Here is a 17,271-nt window from a genome sequence, read left to right as displayed (position 1 = left end):
CATGCAGTCCCGTCATGACATGGAGACAGACAAATGAATGTAATTAGCCTCCCTACCCCTGTATTTGCAACACAGTTATATTAGAACCTTCAAAAAATGATCCCAATGGTTCATAACCAGACGTTTTTAGAATAACAAATCCCAGACTTTGTGAATAATCAATTCTAGACACTGGGTTTGTAGCTTAAACAAAAGACTTGGCAATTTATTCACAATATAGTAACTTCAACAGAGTAAAATTAAACAATAAAGTAATCAAATTCATGTCTAGTCCTTAAACCCAAAACCCCGTCTCCTTTGTTTTCAGACCCATTCACGCACAAGGCAGACACTCAAACAAACAGTTAAGGGACAAATTAAAACAAATAAAATAACAAGACTGGTCAGATTACTAAATTGGTTTTCACATTGCATTGTTCCTCAGGCAGGCGTGATTGTTTCTTGGTTGATTTTCTACAGATGCTGATCCATGCCACCTTTTCTGTTCACTCTGAGGAATGTTCAGTGATACTTATAACTTACTTTCTATTCTCTAAACTTCCAATAGCTGCTAATCAGGGGTTAAGCAGAGAGTTTACAAATCTTCACATTGTAGCATCAACAGCGAAAGTCTTTCTGTTAGAAACACAGTCCAAAAAGCAGTTCAAATATGCTATCCCCTCCCTATGTTTGACCATCATGTTCTCCCTCACGCCCACCAGCACCAATTCCCAGGTACTGAGCTCATTAATGGCCATAACCATCTGCTATCTGGTCAAAGATTCTGCTTTGCCCTAGTGTCAAAGAGTCTGTAGAATCCTTTGATCAAGAACCAATTAACTTCTAGGACTGGCCTCACAAATAAACAAACTGCTACCCAAAAGTCATCTTCAGCTCACAGTCCATAGTTCCAAACAAAAATTAATAAAATAATTCCATGAAAATAACAAAAAATCAGCGGGGGTTCTAACGCCCAATTCTAAATGATTGAATGTAACAATTTCCTGGAAATGAATGTTGTCTAAATGTTTTATAATGTCCTGTTTTCCCTCTGCTACCTACATTACAACAATGTCCATATTCTAATAGTCCTTAGTTGATGGAAAGCACTTTAGGACATGCCGCAATTATGAAAGATGCTACAGATAGAAAGTTTTTTCCTTGTTTCTTGTTCTCTTTCCCAGCCTTTCCTTCACTTTTTCTTTCCTAGAGTGTAAACAGGATGGATTTCTGGACCAATATGTTGAGGAACCAACTGGAGGACAGGCCATTTTGACTGCGTATTGTGCAATTAAACTGAAATAATTCGTCATGTAGTTGTGAAACACCCCTTGGGGATGAACAACCATGATATGTAAGGGAATTTGTGATGGTATGAGATAGGAGTTGGTTATGATGGATTGGGAAATCTTATTGAAAGTAATGTCAATGCATAGGCAATGGCAAACATTCAAGAGTAAATGGGCAAAATACAATAATTATTGATTCCTGTCTGGCGCACTAGTGCAAAGAGAAAAGTGACCAAACCAAGGAAATTAGAGATGTATTAAATGCAAAAAAAAGGCACAAAAATTGGCAAGAGAAAACAATAGACCTGAGGTTTGGGAACAGTTTATGAAATCAGCAAAAGAGGACCAAGGGATTGATTAAGAAGGGGAAAATAGAGAGTAACCTTGGGGGAACGTGGAAACTGACTGTAAAGTTTCTATAGGTATGTAAAGAAAAAAAGATTGGTGAAAACTAAAGTAGGTCTCTTACAGTCAGAAACGAGGGATTGTATCATGGGGAGCAAAGAAATGACTGATGAACTAAATTCATACTTCACTCTGTGTTCACAAAGAGGTCGTGAATAACATACCGGAAATGATAGGGAACACAGGGTTTAGTGAGGGAGGAACTGAAGCTAATCAGTATTAGAGAAATGGTGTTGGAGACATTCATGGAATGAAGGCTGGTCAATCCCGAGGGCTTCATAATCTACATCCCAGGGTACTTAAGGAAGTGACACTAGAAATAGTGGATGCATTGATGGTCATCTTCCACCATTCTTTAGACTCTGCAACAGTTCCTACAGATTGGACAGTATCTAATGTAACCCTACTATTTAAAGAGGGAGCTGGAGAGAAAATGGGGAATTATCAACCAGTAGTGGGGAAGATACTGGAATACATGACAAAGGATTTTACAGCGGAGCACTTACAGTAGAATTAGATAAAGTCAGCATGCATTTACAAAAAGGAAATCATGCTTGACAAATCTACGAGAGTTATTTGAGGATGTAATTGTTGGGTTCATTGAGGGAGCCGGTGAATGTTGTTCATTTGGACTTTCAGAAGGCTTCTGACAAAGTCCCACTTAAATGGTTAATATCCAAAATTAAAGCACACAGGATTGGGTATAGTCTATTGGGATAGATAGAAAATTTGTTCACAGACAGAAAATAAAGCTTAGGATTAAAAGGGTCCTTTTCTGAATGGCAGGAAGTGACTAGTGAGGTACTTAGTGATCAGTACTAGAACCCCAGCTATTTACAATATATGTTAGTGATTTAGATGAGGGAACTAAATGCAACATTTCAAAATTTGCAGATGACACAAAGCTGGGTGAAAGGGTGAGCTGTGAAGAGGATGCAGAGATGTTGCATGGTGATTTGGACAGGCTGAGTGAGTGGGCAAATGTATGGCAGATGCAGTATAATGTGGATAAATGTGAGGTTACCACTTTGGTAACAAAAATAAGAAAGCAGATTATTATCTGAATGGCTATAAATTGCGAGGGGGGAATGTGCAACAAGACCTCGGTGTTCTTGTACACTCACTAAAGGCAAAAATGTAGGTACAACAGGCAGAGACGAAGTCAGCTAGAATGTTGACCTTCATTGCAAGCAGATTCGAGTATAGGAGCAGGGATGACTTGCTGCAATTATACAGGACATTGGTGAGGCCATACCTGGAATATTTGTGCAGCTTTAGTCTCCTTATCTGAGGAAGGACATTCTTGCAAGAGAGGGAGTAGAGCAAAGATTTACCAAATTGATTCATGGGATGGTAGGACTGACATATAAGGACAGATTGAATCAGTTAGGATTATATTCACTGAAGCTTAAAAGAAACCTATAAAATTTCAACAGGACTAGACAAGTTAGATGCAGGAAGGATGTTCCTGAGGAGTAGGGATGCCCAGTAATCGGGGTCATCATTTAAAAATAAGGGGTAAACTTTTTAGGACTGAGATAATGAGAAATTTCCTCACTCAAAGAGTGGTGAGCCTGTGAGCTCACTACTACAGAAAGGGATTAAGGCCGAAACATGATTTGTTTTCAAGAAGGAGGTAGATATAGCTCTTGTGTTTAAATGGATCAAGGGATATGGGGGGATTATAGTATTGAGCTCGATGATCAGCCATGATCATATGGAATGGCAGAGAAGGCTCAAGGGGGCCAAACGGTCTATTCCTGCTCCTTATCGTCTTTGTTTCTATGTAAAACATTAGTAGCATTTCAAAGATGCTAAATAATGGGGCAAAAGGAAGAGATGAAATAAATACAATAACAATTGCTAGAGAAAATGTGCTGGGGAATCTAATAGGGGTAAAGACCATGAGGTCCACTGGACCCGATGGGATGCGTCCTAGGGATATTAGAAGAAATAGTTACAGAGATAGTGGATGCATTGGTAGTAATCTTCAACGAATCCTTTGGTTCTGGAGTAATCCCACAGGATTGTAAAACTGCCAATGCAGCACTGATTGTCAGAAAGTGGAGGAGAGAAAAGAACAGGTAACTATAGGCCAGTTAATAACATTAATCTTAGTTAATACATCTGTTCTTCGGAAAATGTTAGAATCTATTACAAAAGATGTAATAGCAGAGCATTTAAAAATACGCAGTATGATCAAATAGAGTCAACATGGTTCACAAAGGTGACATGATGTCTAATAAACTTATTAGGATTCTTTAGGATAAATAAAGGGGAAGCAGTTGATGTAATATATTTTGATTTTCAGACAGCATTTGATTAGGAACTACACATCAAGTTACTTAATAATACAAGTGCTTATGGTGTTGGAGGTAGCATGTCAACAGGGAGACAGGATTGACTAACTAATAGAAGACAGAGAGTTGGGATAAGGGGAGCATTTTCAGGACAGCAACCTGTAACTAGTGGAGTGCCACAGGGATCAGCAATGAGGCTGCAATTATTTACAATGTACAATACTGACTTGGATGAGGAAAGTGAATGTACGATTGCCAAGTTTATAGATTCCACAAAAATAGATGGGGTGGTAAATAGTGAGATGACGAAATAAGTTTGAAGAGGGGCATAGACGGATTAAGTGAGTGGATAAAACTTGGCAGAATATAGTGTGAGGAAATGTGAGGTTATCCGCTTTGACAGGAAGAATATGGTAATATAAATGATTTGTATGAGAATTTAGAAGGTATGGTTAGTAAATTTATGGATGATACCAAGATTGGTGGTATAGTGGACAGTGAAGAAGGTTGTCTGGGAATACAGCGAAATTTTTATCAACTGGGCCAGTAGGCTGAGGAATGGCTGATGGAATTTAATTTATATAAATGCAAGGTGTTGCATTTTGGTAGGTCAAACTGGGTAAGGGCAATGGTAGGGCCCTGGAGAGTGTTATAGAACAAATTGATCTAGGGGTACATGTTCATAGCTCCTTGAAAGTGGAGTCATAGGTAGACAGGGTGGTGAAGAAACCTTTCGGCATGCTTGTTTTCATCAGTCAGAGCATTGAGTAGAGGAATTAGGACATCTTGTTGCAGCTGTACAATTTGTTAGTGAGGCTACATTTGGAGTACTGCATGCAGTTCTGGTCACGCTACTATAGAAAGGATATTAAATTAGAAAGAGTGCGGAAAACATTTACTGGGATGCTACCTGGACTGGAAAGTTTGAATTATAAGGAGAGGCTGGATAGCCTGGGACTTCTTTCCCTGTAGCATAGGAGACTGAGGTTTGACATTATAGACGTTCATAAAATCATGAGAGGCATAGATAAGGTAGATAGCCAACAGCTTTTCCCCATGGTAAGGAGTCTAAAGCTAAAGGGCATAGGTTAAGGTGAGAGGGGAGAGATGCAAAAGGGTCCAGGGGGCAACCTTTTCATACAGAGGGTGGTGAGTGTCTGGAATGGTTTGCCAGAGGTAATGTGGAGGCGAGTACAATTTTGTCATTTAAAAAATATTTGAACAGGTACATGGATAGAACGTGGGCAAATGGGACTAGTTTAATTGTGAAAACTGGGTGGCATGGACAAGTTGGTCCGAAGGGTATGTTTCCATGCTCTTAACCTCTATGACTCTAATGAGGAGCTGAATTTTTTTTTAAATGGAGAAAGACTGAAGAAAGCTATAGCACAGGGGAATTTGGAAGTGCATAAATCTCAAAACATTAGCATTCTAGTCAGTCAGTAATAGGAAGGCAAATGGAATATTGGCCTTTATTTCAAAGCGAACGGAATATAAAATAGGAGGTCTTGCTAAAATTATATAAAGCTCTAGTGAGACCACAGCTGGAATACTGAGAACATCTTTAGTCACCTTACCTAACAAAAATATATTGACATTGGAGATAGTCCAAAGAAGGTTCACTAGGCTGACTCCAGGTATGGAGAGACAGTCCTATGAGAGATTCAGTAAGTTGGGCCTGTAGTCATTGGAGTTTATAAGAATAAAAGGACACCTTAATAAACATGTAAGATTCTTAAGGGACTGGACAGGGTAGATGCGGAAGTGTTGTTGGAGAGTCTAGGACCTAAGTGCATAATCTCAGAATAAAGTGTCACATATTTAAGACTGAGATGAGGAGGAATTTCTTCTCTCAGAGTCAATCTGTGGAATTCTTTAGGCAGAGGGCTATTGAGGCTGGGCCATTAAGTATATTCAAGCCTGAGATAGATAGATAGATAGATCTTTAATCAATAAGGGAATCAAAAGTTATGGGGAAAAAGCAGGAAAGTGGAGTTGAGGATGATCATTTCAGCCAGGATTTCATTGAAGAGCAAAGCAGACCAAATGAGCTGAATGGCCTATATCTCTTGTATCACCTCTACTGCACTCTCTCCAATGAATTCACATCTTTCCTAAATTGTTGGTGCACACATCTAAACAATGAACTCCAGCTGAGGTCTAACCAGTGACCTACCTAGGTTCAATATATCTCCCTACCAATGAAGCATAGAATACTGTCTACTTCTCTGTCCTTAGAAGAACTTCTTTAGAATTTCTTTCTCTTCTTTAGAATAGTACACTTATTTTTTACTGACTCACTATGTTCTTTGTACTCAAGTGTATCACTCACATATCTCCAAATTGAAGTTCATCTGCCACCTATTCATCACCCCATCAACAAAGTTCTACACTGTCCTCCTCACAGTTCATAATTCTTCCAAGTTTGTGTCCTTTGGAAATGTTGTAATTTCCTCTTGCACATCAAGATCTACATACTTTTATATATCAAGAGAAGCAAAAGTCCCACTACCAAACCCTGGGCAATGTACATCAAACCTTCCACCAGCTGGAAAAATGCCCATTAACAATTATCCATCCTATCTCTCAGCCAACTTTATGTCCAAATTGCTACGATTCCTTTTATTTCCAGGACCTATAACATTTTTCACAAGGCTGTTGTGTCGCACTTTATAAAACACCTTCTGGAGGTCCATGTACACCACATCAACAGCCTTGCTATCATTAACCTTCCCTGTTACCTCTTCAAAGCATGATGTGGAGGTGCCGGTGTTGGACTGGGGTGGACAAGGTCAGAAGTCACACAGAACCAGGTTACAGTCCAAAAGGTTAATTTGTAATCACAAGCTTTTTGAGCACTGCACCTTCATCAGGTGGAGTGAGCAGTGCTCCAAAAGCTTGTGATTTCAAGTAAACCTGTTGGACTATAACCTGGTGTTGTGTGACTTCTGACCTCTTCAAAGCAGTTAGTGAAACATAATTGTCCCTTAACAAATCCATGCTGACTACTCCAAATGAATCCACATTTTTCATATGGCTACTAATTTTACCCTAAATAATTGTTTCTAGAAGTTTCCTCACCACTGAATATCAACTAACCAGCTGTCATTGCTGAAACTGTCTTTGCAACTTATTTTGAACAAGGCCAAGATTATTGCCAGTCCCCCTGCAATTTCCACTCTCACTTCCTTCAATATTCTTGGATACATTTCATCCGGTTCCAGTGAGTTGCAAACTTTAATTACTGATACTGTATTCAGTATGTCTTCCTTATCAATTTTAAATTCTTCTGACTGAGTTTCCCCCTCTGACATCATGGCCTTGGGTAACATCTGCCTTGCAAGTAAATATAGATGCAAAATATTTGTTTAACACCTCAGCCATGCCTCTTGCCACCATTTGCAAATCCCTTTTGGTCCCTCATCAACCTTACTCCTTTTTTCACTAACCTTTTACAACCGATGTGCTTATAGAAGAATTTGGGATTTCCCTTTACATTAGCTGCCAGTCTTTCTCCATAAACTCTTTTGCTTCTCTACCTCCTTTGTTCTTCATTCTATTTACAACCCAACACCTAATTTCTTCTTTAATTTAATTTCTATCTCCTTTCTCAGCCAGGGAATTCTGGATTTGTTTGTCCTATCTTTCTTTTTTGAGGAAATATACACTGACTGTGCCCAAATGATCTCCTCTATAGGTAGCCTATTGTTCTTCCTGTCGGACTTTTTTCTGGTCCGTCTGGCCCAGCTCTGTTCCTGTCCTATTGAATATTCTTACCAACCAATGACCAATGTCATTTCCCACTGTCATTCCTAAATCTTAGAGAATCCCCACTGTGCATATAGAGGCCATTCATCCCATCAACTCTGCATTGACCCTCTGCAGGACAGCCCACCCAGACCCAGCTCTCACATCCTCTTCCCATAGCCCCACATTTACCAGGGCCAACCCACATAGCCTGCATGTTGTTGGACACGATAGGGATATTTAGCATGGCCAATCTACCTACACATCTTTGGATAGTGCGAGGAAACCAGAGCAACTGGATTAGACACAGGAAGAACATGCAAACTCCACACAGACAATCACAGAATCATACCCGGGTCCCTGGCACTGTGAGACCGCAGTGCTAACCACTGAGCTACTGTGCTGCCCACATGATACGATGCATATCATACATACCTTATGATACAATGATCACTGTCATCAAAATGGTCCTCCATTGTCATTTGGTACTTCACTCATTTTATCCCCAAGAACTGGGTTTAGCAGTGTCTACATTCTTGTTGGACTGGATACATACTGCTATAGGAACATCCCTTGAGCACAATCTAAGAGTGCTTGTCAGTCACTGCCCCTTACATACTACTATTCCAGTCTATGCACAGGTTAAGGTTTGCTGGTCCATTGTCAGAGATCTGTATAGATCATTGTATAGATTCTGTGTTATGAGAGAGGCTAGATCTGGTGTAGATTGGGGGGTGAGGGGGAGGGTGGAGGGAGGGCAGAATTCAATCTTTCTCTTTGAATAATGATATAATCTTTGTTCTAGTAATAGCTGTAGTTGAGAAGCATCATCCCCCAGTAATATGTCATGGCCTCATAGTGAGTTATATATTCCAGATGATTCATTTTAATATTAGGTAAAAATACAGAAGGTGCCATCATCTTACTAGACCATGGTGCTGCTCTCTCACGATAAAGAGATGACTGGTGGTGGTTTAATCTGAGGGTCACCACACCTCAGGTGAGGGGAGAGGTTGAAAAGGACAATTCTTCGTGGTAACCTTAGCCAGTGTGATAATTGAACCCACGATTTTGTTATTTCGCGGAGTCAGAGCCAAGCTGTTCAGCCAACTGAGCGAATCAACCTCCCAATGTTCATGTAAATTTTTTTATTCATTAATGGGATGAGGGCATCGCTGACCAGGCAGCATATATTGCCCATACCTAATTGCCCAGAGGGCAGTTAAGAGTCACATTGCTGTGGGTCACATGTAGGCCAGACCAGGTAAGGATAGTAGTTTCCTTCCCTAAAGGACATTAGTGAACCAGATGGGTTTTTCCAACAATTGGCAATGGATTCATGGTTATCGTTAGATTCTTAATTCCAGATATTTTATTGAATTCAAATTCCACCAAATTCCAGAATTTTATCTGGGTCTCTGGATTAACAGTCCAGCAATAATATCACTAGGCCATCACCTCCCCTGATTATGCTTCAAATAGTCTTTCAGGGTGTGGTAGAGACTATCAGCCACATTATTCAGGCATGCCTTTGTAAATTCCTATTGAGAGAGCTACCTTCAGCTTAAAGGACTTGTGGCCATTTTAAAGATTCCAGCTCATTCTTATTGTTTTCCTCACAAAGCAAAGGCTCACGTGTTTAGGTTGGTCAATGCAATTTAAATATTCATATACTCATAGAATCCATACAGTGTAGAAGCAGGCCATTCAGTCCATCCAGTCCACACTGACCCTCTGAAGAGCATTCCACCCCTACCTTATCCCTATAACCCTGCATTTCCATTGGCCAATCACCTAACCTGCACAACTTTGGACAGTGTGAGGAAACCAGATTTAATTGTCTATATTTTATGGTGTGGCATTCTGGAATGCTCTGAGAGCATGGCAGAGGTTCAATCAAAGAATTAAAGAGGAAATTGGACGGTTAATTGGAAAGGAAACCATTGTGTAGGGTTAGCAGGAGGAGGCAGCAGAGGGCACTAAGTGAAATGCTCACCTGGGGAGGTGGTGCAGACACAATGGGCCGAATGGCCACTTTCTGTGCTGTAACAATTCTGTGATGCCAAGGTTGAGATGGAGTTATCCCTTAACTTCTAGTTATAGCATTCCCCCATTGTGTTTGGTGGTGCAACCTATGGCACAGATGGAGACATGGTATACTGCGAAGTGTAGGATTTTGAAATAGTGTGCAACAGATATTTTGTGAGTAATCAATGCTTGACAGATTTGGGACAGTTTAGTCAGCCTGAGTGACAGAGATGTAGATGGCTGAGATTTGTTTAGCCTCGCTAGAGGAGATCCACTATAAAAGGAATCCAGTAGTTTCTAATCACTGGCCAGCCACATGATGGTCCACAGTGCATTGAACAGTTGTGTGTGCAGTGGGGCAGGCAAATGTCACAACATCCTCTAGGATAGGGTAGAGTGTGATTATGATGGATGAGGCTTGGATTAATGTTTCTCTCCATGGCATTCCCTTTCATCTTTCAGACCAGATTGCTCAGGACCGCAGGACCATTGTGTGTCCAATGATCGATGTCATTGACCACAATCATTTCGGCTATGAGATGCAAGCTGGAGACGCAATGAGGGGAGCCTTCGACTGGGAGATGTACTACAAACGTATTCCCATCCCACCTGAGCTCCAGAGGGCTGATCCCAGTGACCCATTTGAGTAAGTAGCACGGACAGAAAGAATGGCAGATCAAACAATGCAGCAGTTTTGTGCAGTTGGCAAATTTCAGACAGCAGCAGTGGCTATAAATCTATAATGCCGTTGTATTTTTAGAAAGGATTTGTGTCTTTTCATACTTTCACAGTGTGCCTTTTCTCTTTGGAAGACATTTCTCCCTGCTTTACCCCAAATGAGCTCTCTAGTTTAGAAAAGCTGGAGGGGGGCATTCAGAACATCGAGTTTTTAACAGCTTCATCGAGCAAGCTATTCAGCTCATCCCGCAGCCTCGCAGAATTTTCCTGATCAAAAGGAGAAACCGTTCCCAGGTGTGGGAGGATTGACAGCCAAACGGCACAGATTTGAGACAGTTGGTACAAGAAGCAAAAAAGACATGAGGGAAAGTATTTTTCACTCAGCGAGTGGTTAGGATCTCGAATGCAGTCCCTGAGAAAGCAGTGGAGACGGATTCAATTGAGGGCATTCAAGAGGGCATTGGATAATTCGTGAGGAATGTACAGGGTTAGAGGGGGAGAAGGCAAGGGAGTGGTACTAGACAAGTTATTCCTAAAGAGGGTCAGTACAGGTACAACAATTTGAATGGCCCACTTTGAGCTGCGCATAGTCCATGATTTTAATAAGCAAATATCACTTTTGTTTTGAATATTATAATCGAATCTTCCTCCATTGATCTTTCAGACTGTTCATTCTGGGTCAAAATAATCAGGATAAAAATATCCTTCTCTTCATTTAATGTCTATCTTTTTTGCCTGTTATCTTAAGTTTGTAACCTCTGACTTTTATCCTGTGCAATGAAACTGGATGCCCCTTAATTACTTCATTTGAACCTTAGATAATTTTAACCACTTCCGTTGAACCTTGTGTCCTGTCAGGAGAACAAGTCCAGTGCCTGGCATTTCCCCAGGTAACAGAAAGCCCTCAGCTCTGGGATCTTACTGATGTAGAATAGCTTACTGTCCCACAGACTCAACCCCATACCCACAACCCCTCTTTTCCCATGGCTAACCCCTCTGGCCTGAACACCTCTGTAGACAATGGACAGTTTAGTATGGTCAATCCACCTTACCTGCATATCTTTGGACTGTGGGAAGAAACTGGAGCACCTGGAGGAAACTACAGATGCAGGGAGAGTGTGAAAACTCCACAGGTAGTCACCCAAAGCTGGAAATGAATCGAGGGCCCTGGCACTGTGAGGCAACGGTGCTAACCACTGAGCCACTGTGTCCTTTGTATCAACATTAGCTGGTACAGGAACTAAACTCACTGACCAGCCATCCAGCAAACAGAACCAAATCAAACCACCCCCCCAACCCAGCCCAGCTTGATGCAACAGTGATGATGGGCAATGCAGGAAAGCAACTAGACGCCACCCCCCCACCTCTCTCTCCACCCCGTGCAGCGAGAGTCTGCTTGATTGGGCAGTTACTTGGGGATTCGGAGCCCCGGTGGGAGCATGTGCAGAAATGGGTGGGCGTGGCAGTTTACAGTCCAACCCCCATGTCTGACTGTCAGCGCCACCTGCCCTTCACCACCCCCAGCCCCTGTAACTGCCTGGGAGCCAACTGAGCCAGATTCAAAGCCTAGTAAGGCCTACTTCCTGAAGACTGTCCCCAAGGCTGCAGGGTCTAAGCCAGCTGCCTCCCAGTGGCAGACCCCGAGAGGCCAGAACTCCAGGCAGGCTCAGAGGCCTTGTCAGCCAAGCACCATTCCTTGTTCAGGGGCATATTTAAACTGAAAAAAACTAGAAATGTTAACAAAAAAAGAGAAGCGGTCCCTCTCTCTCCAAGCTGAACTGCAGGCTGCTCCATCACAGCTGGAGGCTATCATTTTGGTTCGTTAGTTTCCAAGGGTCACCTCGGCCTCTTCGAATCAACACCGAGTTTGGCAGTTTGATAAAAATCTCTGCCAGGTGAACACTGCCAGCACACCATTCCATGACCCCAACCCCACCCTCCACTTGGCCTGAGAGCCAATGTCACCAGCCCAGTCAGCCAGAAGCCCCGGCTAAAGTTGGGTTTCAAATCTCACCGTGAGAATTTAATTGCAATAGATCTCAAATTACAAACTAATCTTAGCAGTAGTGACCACAGAACCATTGTCAATGTTTGTAAAAATAAACACCTGGTTCACTAATGTCCTTTAGGAAAGGAATTGCGGTTACCATTGACCAGAAACTCAACAGGACTCAACACATAAACACAGTGGCTACTAGAGCAGGTCAAAGGCTAGGAATACTGCAATGAGTAACTCACCTCCTGATTCCCCAAAGCCCGTCCACCATCTACAAGGCACAAGTCAGCAGTGTAATGGAATACTCCCCACTTGCCTGGATGAGTGCAGCCCCAACAACACTCAAGAAGCTTGACACCATCCAGGACAAAGCACCTCACTCGATTGGCACCACATCCACAAGCATCCACTCCCTCCACCACTGACCCTCAGTAGCAGTTGTGTGCACTATCTACAAGATGCACTGCAGAAATACACCAAAGATCCTTAGACAGAACCTTCCAAACCCATGAGCACTTCCATCTAGAAGGGCAAGGGCAACAGAGACATGGGAACACCACAAACCTGCAAGTTCCCGTCCAAGCCACTCACCATCTGACTTGGAAAAGTATTGCCGTTCCTTCAGCGTCGCTGGGTCAAAAACCCTCCTGAATGGCATTGTGGATCAAACTGCAGCAGATGGCCAAGAAAACAGCTCACCACCACCTTCTTAAATGTAACTAGGGACAGGCAATAGCAATGCTGGCCCAGCCAGTGACATCCACGTCCCACAAGTGAATAAAAAATAAAGGAAATCTGCTGTGGTCACTTGGTCTGGTCTATATATGACTCCAGACCCACAGCAATGTGGTTGACTCTTAAAACAGCGTAGCAAGCCACTCAGATCAGGGACAAATGAAGGATGGGAAACAAATGTTGGTCTTGCTGCTGAGCCCCGATATCCCATGAATGAATATAGAAACCCTCTACAAATGGATTTGCTGTTGCAATAGAACTTTGGATTTTTTGCCACTATTTTATGTGGCAAAGGTTGCCATGGCGCCATACGACACTAGCAGGTAAAGCCACATATTCTAGCTTCCTGATTGGCTGAAATATTGATAGGTCAAGCTATAATTCCAGCCAATAGGAGCCTTGGCCCTCATGTCCATTGATCATAAGACCATAAGACATAGGAGCAGAAATTAGGCCATTCAGCCCATCGAGTCTGCTCAGCCATTCAATTACGGCTGATAAGTTTCTCAAACCCATTCTCCCACTTTCTCCCCATAATCCTTGACCCCTTGATAATCAAGAACCTATCTCTGTCTTAAATATACTCAATGACCAGGCCTCCACAGCCTTTTGTGGCAATGAATTTCGTAGATTCACCACTCTCTGGGTGAAGAAGTTTCTCTTAATTTCCATTCTAAAGATCTTCCCTTTACTCTAGGGCTATGCCCTCAGGACCGAGTCTCTCCTAAACAATGGAAGCATCTTCCCAACATCCACTCGGTCCAGGCCATTCAGTATTCTGTAAGTTTCAATTAGATCCCCCCTCATCCTTCTAAACTCCAATGAATATAGTCCCAGAGTCCTCAAACATTCCTCATATGTTAAGCTTCTCATTCCTGGGACCATTTTCGTAAACCTCCTCTGAACCCGCTCCAGGGCCAGTACATCCTTCCTGAGATATGGGGCCCAAGACTGCACACAATACTCCAAATGTGGCTTGACAAGGGCCTTATAAAGCCTCAGGAGTACATCCCTGCTTTTATATTCTAGTCCTCTCAAAATAAATGCCAACATTGCATTTGCCTTCCTGACCCCTGACTCAGCCTGCAAGTTTACCTTGAGAGAATCCTGGACTAGAACTCCAAAGTCCCTTTGTACTTCAGATTTCTGAATTTTCTCCCCATTTAGAAAACAGTCCATGCCTTCATTCTTACCAAAGTGCACGACCTCACACTTTCCCACATTGTACTCCATCTGCCACTGCTTTGCCCGGTCTCCTAACCTGTCCAAATCCTTCTGCAGCCTCCCTGACTACTCAATACTACCTGTCCCACCACCTATCTTTGTATCGTCTGCAAAAGTAGCCAGAATACCCTCAGTTCCTTCAACTAGATCATTAATGTATAAAGTGAACAGTTGTGGTCCCAACACTGACCCTTGTGGATCACCACTTGTCACCGGCTACACACTGGGCAACAAAACAAGCACCAAGGAGACAAACACAGGATCCACACTTGACCTCTGAACTCTAACCTTCCCTGCCTTTCTTCATTATCTCTATGTGCATAACAGAAGCAAAGGTGATCAAAGGCAATGAATAAAAACACTCCATTTTATTCAGATGCCCCTACAATGTTTCTCCTGGGTATTGATTAAAGCAGTGCCCTGGAGATCAATTTTCAATCCTTGGGGATTCCAGGGTGACCCTTCAGGATTAGTAACACTGAGCTGCTCCTGGACATCAGGCTACATTTTCATGTTTAGAGCACAACCATGAATCCTACCCAATGGAGCGCAAACAGATTTTTACATTGCTTAAAAAGAGATCTGACGTCGGCATTTGTTTCCACCTTGCACTCATCAGCATCAAAACACAAGAAAGCAAATGGAGGAAGAAAACATCAATTTATACCGTATGAGGGGAGGATGCCCACTGATTGGACTATGGTCAGCATGGAGATAGGGTAGAGTTGTAAACAGTCATCCTATTTTTCCTTCTCTTTCTCGCCACCGCCATTGTTCCTGAGCAAGCTGACTGAGGTTTAACCATTGACCAATTATGAATGAAAATTTGACATAGAACCATAAATGGAGAAGATACCGGGACAGGCCACTGAATGGTTGGTTAAAGAATGAAAGAACATCTTTGAGGAGAAAAGAGAGAAGGAACCGGAATAAAAACAAAGTTGCTGGAAAAGCTCAGCAGCATCTGTGAAGGAGAAAACAGGAGGTGACCCTTCCTCAGGAACTGGATTTTATTGCAAGATGGCGGCAGAGTAGGACGCTCCAGCCAGAATTCGTCAGCTCCACCCACTCTTCTCCTTTTCTTCTTTCTCTTCTCCCTAGTGTATTTCTTTCTTCCCTTCAACTCCTGGCCTTTGATGACTCCCGTCCTCTGGCGACCTCCAGCAAGGAATGACGATTCCCAGTCTCCAACGACGATTCCCAGCTTCTGGCGAGCAATGATTCCCGGCCTCTGGCAATGACTCCCAGCCTGGCGCAGCGGCTTCCCAGCTTGGCATGGCAACTTCCCTGCCTGGTACAGTGGCCTCCTCCCATAGGGGCCTCCGAGCCTCCTGCAGCGGCATCCCACCCTCACAGTGTGGAGCTAGGGCCCAGTGCACACTGGAAGCTAAGTGCCAGCTGGTGTACTGAACTCTTTTATGTAATGCTGGACATCTTACTTCCGTATTGTCTAAATCTTGTCACAAAAGAAGCTGTGTCTATGTACTGTTATATCTAAGTCGGTGCTGTAATTGGCGATGTATAAACTTTTCACTATACTCATTGAGTATATGTGGCAATAAAGCCTATCCTATTCTATTCAGATATGCAAAGTGGTACTCAGTCCATCATCTTCCTATCCACACCCCCTACCCGCCAGAGCTAACCCCCATAATATCAAGGGGATTATATTTAAATAAATAACTAAAAGTCAACTCAGCAAGTTAAAGCTCAAGTTGACTGGATTTTTACTGTGTATGATGTGGCCAGAGAAGTGGGAGGGTGCAGCTTGGTTTTATGTCAAGTTTCGATGTTAAGGGAGGAAAGGAAGTCGGAGGGTGGTACTACTTTCAGTTGTGCATCTGGGGGCTAGCCTCTGAGAAGATAGCATCTCGCCCCCAGCCTTCCCCCACACCCAGAACTTTACGATCCACCCCTCCACAGCCCTCTTCCACAGACGATCGATCCCCTTCCCCATCAATGCTCCAAAGTAGATGCCTCCACATTCCATTGGAACATCCATCCCGTGGGGCTGGTTTATAGAGTTGACAGCGCCCATTGCCCCGTTCGTGGTGCTCAGAAAGGCAATCGGACTGGCCAACAGATCGGGAGGGAATAAGATCTCCTCCTCTCCCTGAGAAATGCAAATCCCACTCTGCACCAGCTGCAGTGTGCTTTGGCTGTGGGGGACAGGCTTCTGGGAGCGTGGAGGCCGCTTCGGTGGTGGTGGAATGCAGTCAGCCTCCTCATTCAGTTATGTCCAGGAGAACAGAGCGGGGAGCTTTAAGGGGGAAATTCCAGCGTTCTGGGCCCGAGCAGTTGAATGCGCGAACATTGTAGTGCAAAGGGAATAAATAATGGATGCTCGCAAGACCGGATTTGGGAGAACATAGAGATATCAGAGGACTTTGAGGCTGGAGGAAATAGGGATTTGAGCATAAGACTGAGAATTTTAAAATGAAGATATTTCCAGACCACTGTCCCAAGGCTACAGGGATTATGGTGAAGAAGACGTCCCATGAGTCAGGATTTGGAATGTTTTCTGTAAGACAGAAAGAGAGAGAGCCTAACGTGATTCTCACAGATGTTTTAAAACTATGATGCATACTCTAGTGGGCACAAACCACGGTATTGGACCCGAGTGAAACATTGAGAGTTGGCAAGCAAGTAGCGTGGAAATCAAGGAGCAGATGAAGAAATTGGACGATTTCAGAACAGGCTCTGAATCATGTTACTAGGCCTACAGCACCACCTGCTGGTTTAAGCACTAAATAGCCTTTCCTTGGAGGCTATTAAATAAGTTGTTTCAGAGATAGCAGGAACTGCAGATGCTGGAGAATCTGAGATAACAAGGTGCAGAGCTGGATGAACACAGCAGGCCAAGCAGCATCAGAGGAGCAGGAAGGCTGAC

General features: G+C 43.0%; 1 protein-coding gene across 1 annotated transcript in view; it reads left to right on the top strand.

The window, feature by feature from the left end:
• Positions 1-17,271, top strand: part of galntl6 (polypeptide N-acetylgalactosaminyltransferase like 6) — a 248,889-nt gene that overhangs the window by 96,442 nt on the left and 135,176 nt on the right. The window contains exon 8 of the mRNA XM_048594039.1: positions 10,211-10,394. Coding sequence (XP_048449996.1) covers positions 10,211-10,394 — 184 coding nt within the window. The remainder of the gene's footprint in view (positions 1-10,210; positions 10,395-17,271) is intronic.

The sequence above is a fragment of the Rhincodon typus genome, chromosome 3 (assembly GCF_021869965.1).
Source record: "Rhincodon typus isolate 14 chromosome 3, sRhiTyp1.1, whole genome shotgun sequence".
Lineage (NCBI taxonomy): Eukaryota > Metazoa > Chordata > Chondrichthyes > Orectolobiformes > Rhincodontidae > Rhincodon > Rhincodon typus.
The sequence above is the reverse complement of the archived record's forward strand: the minus strand, read 5'-3'. Positions and strand labels throughout refer to the sequence as shown.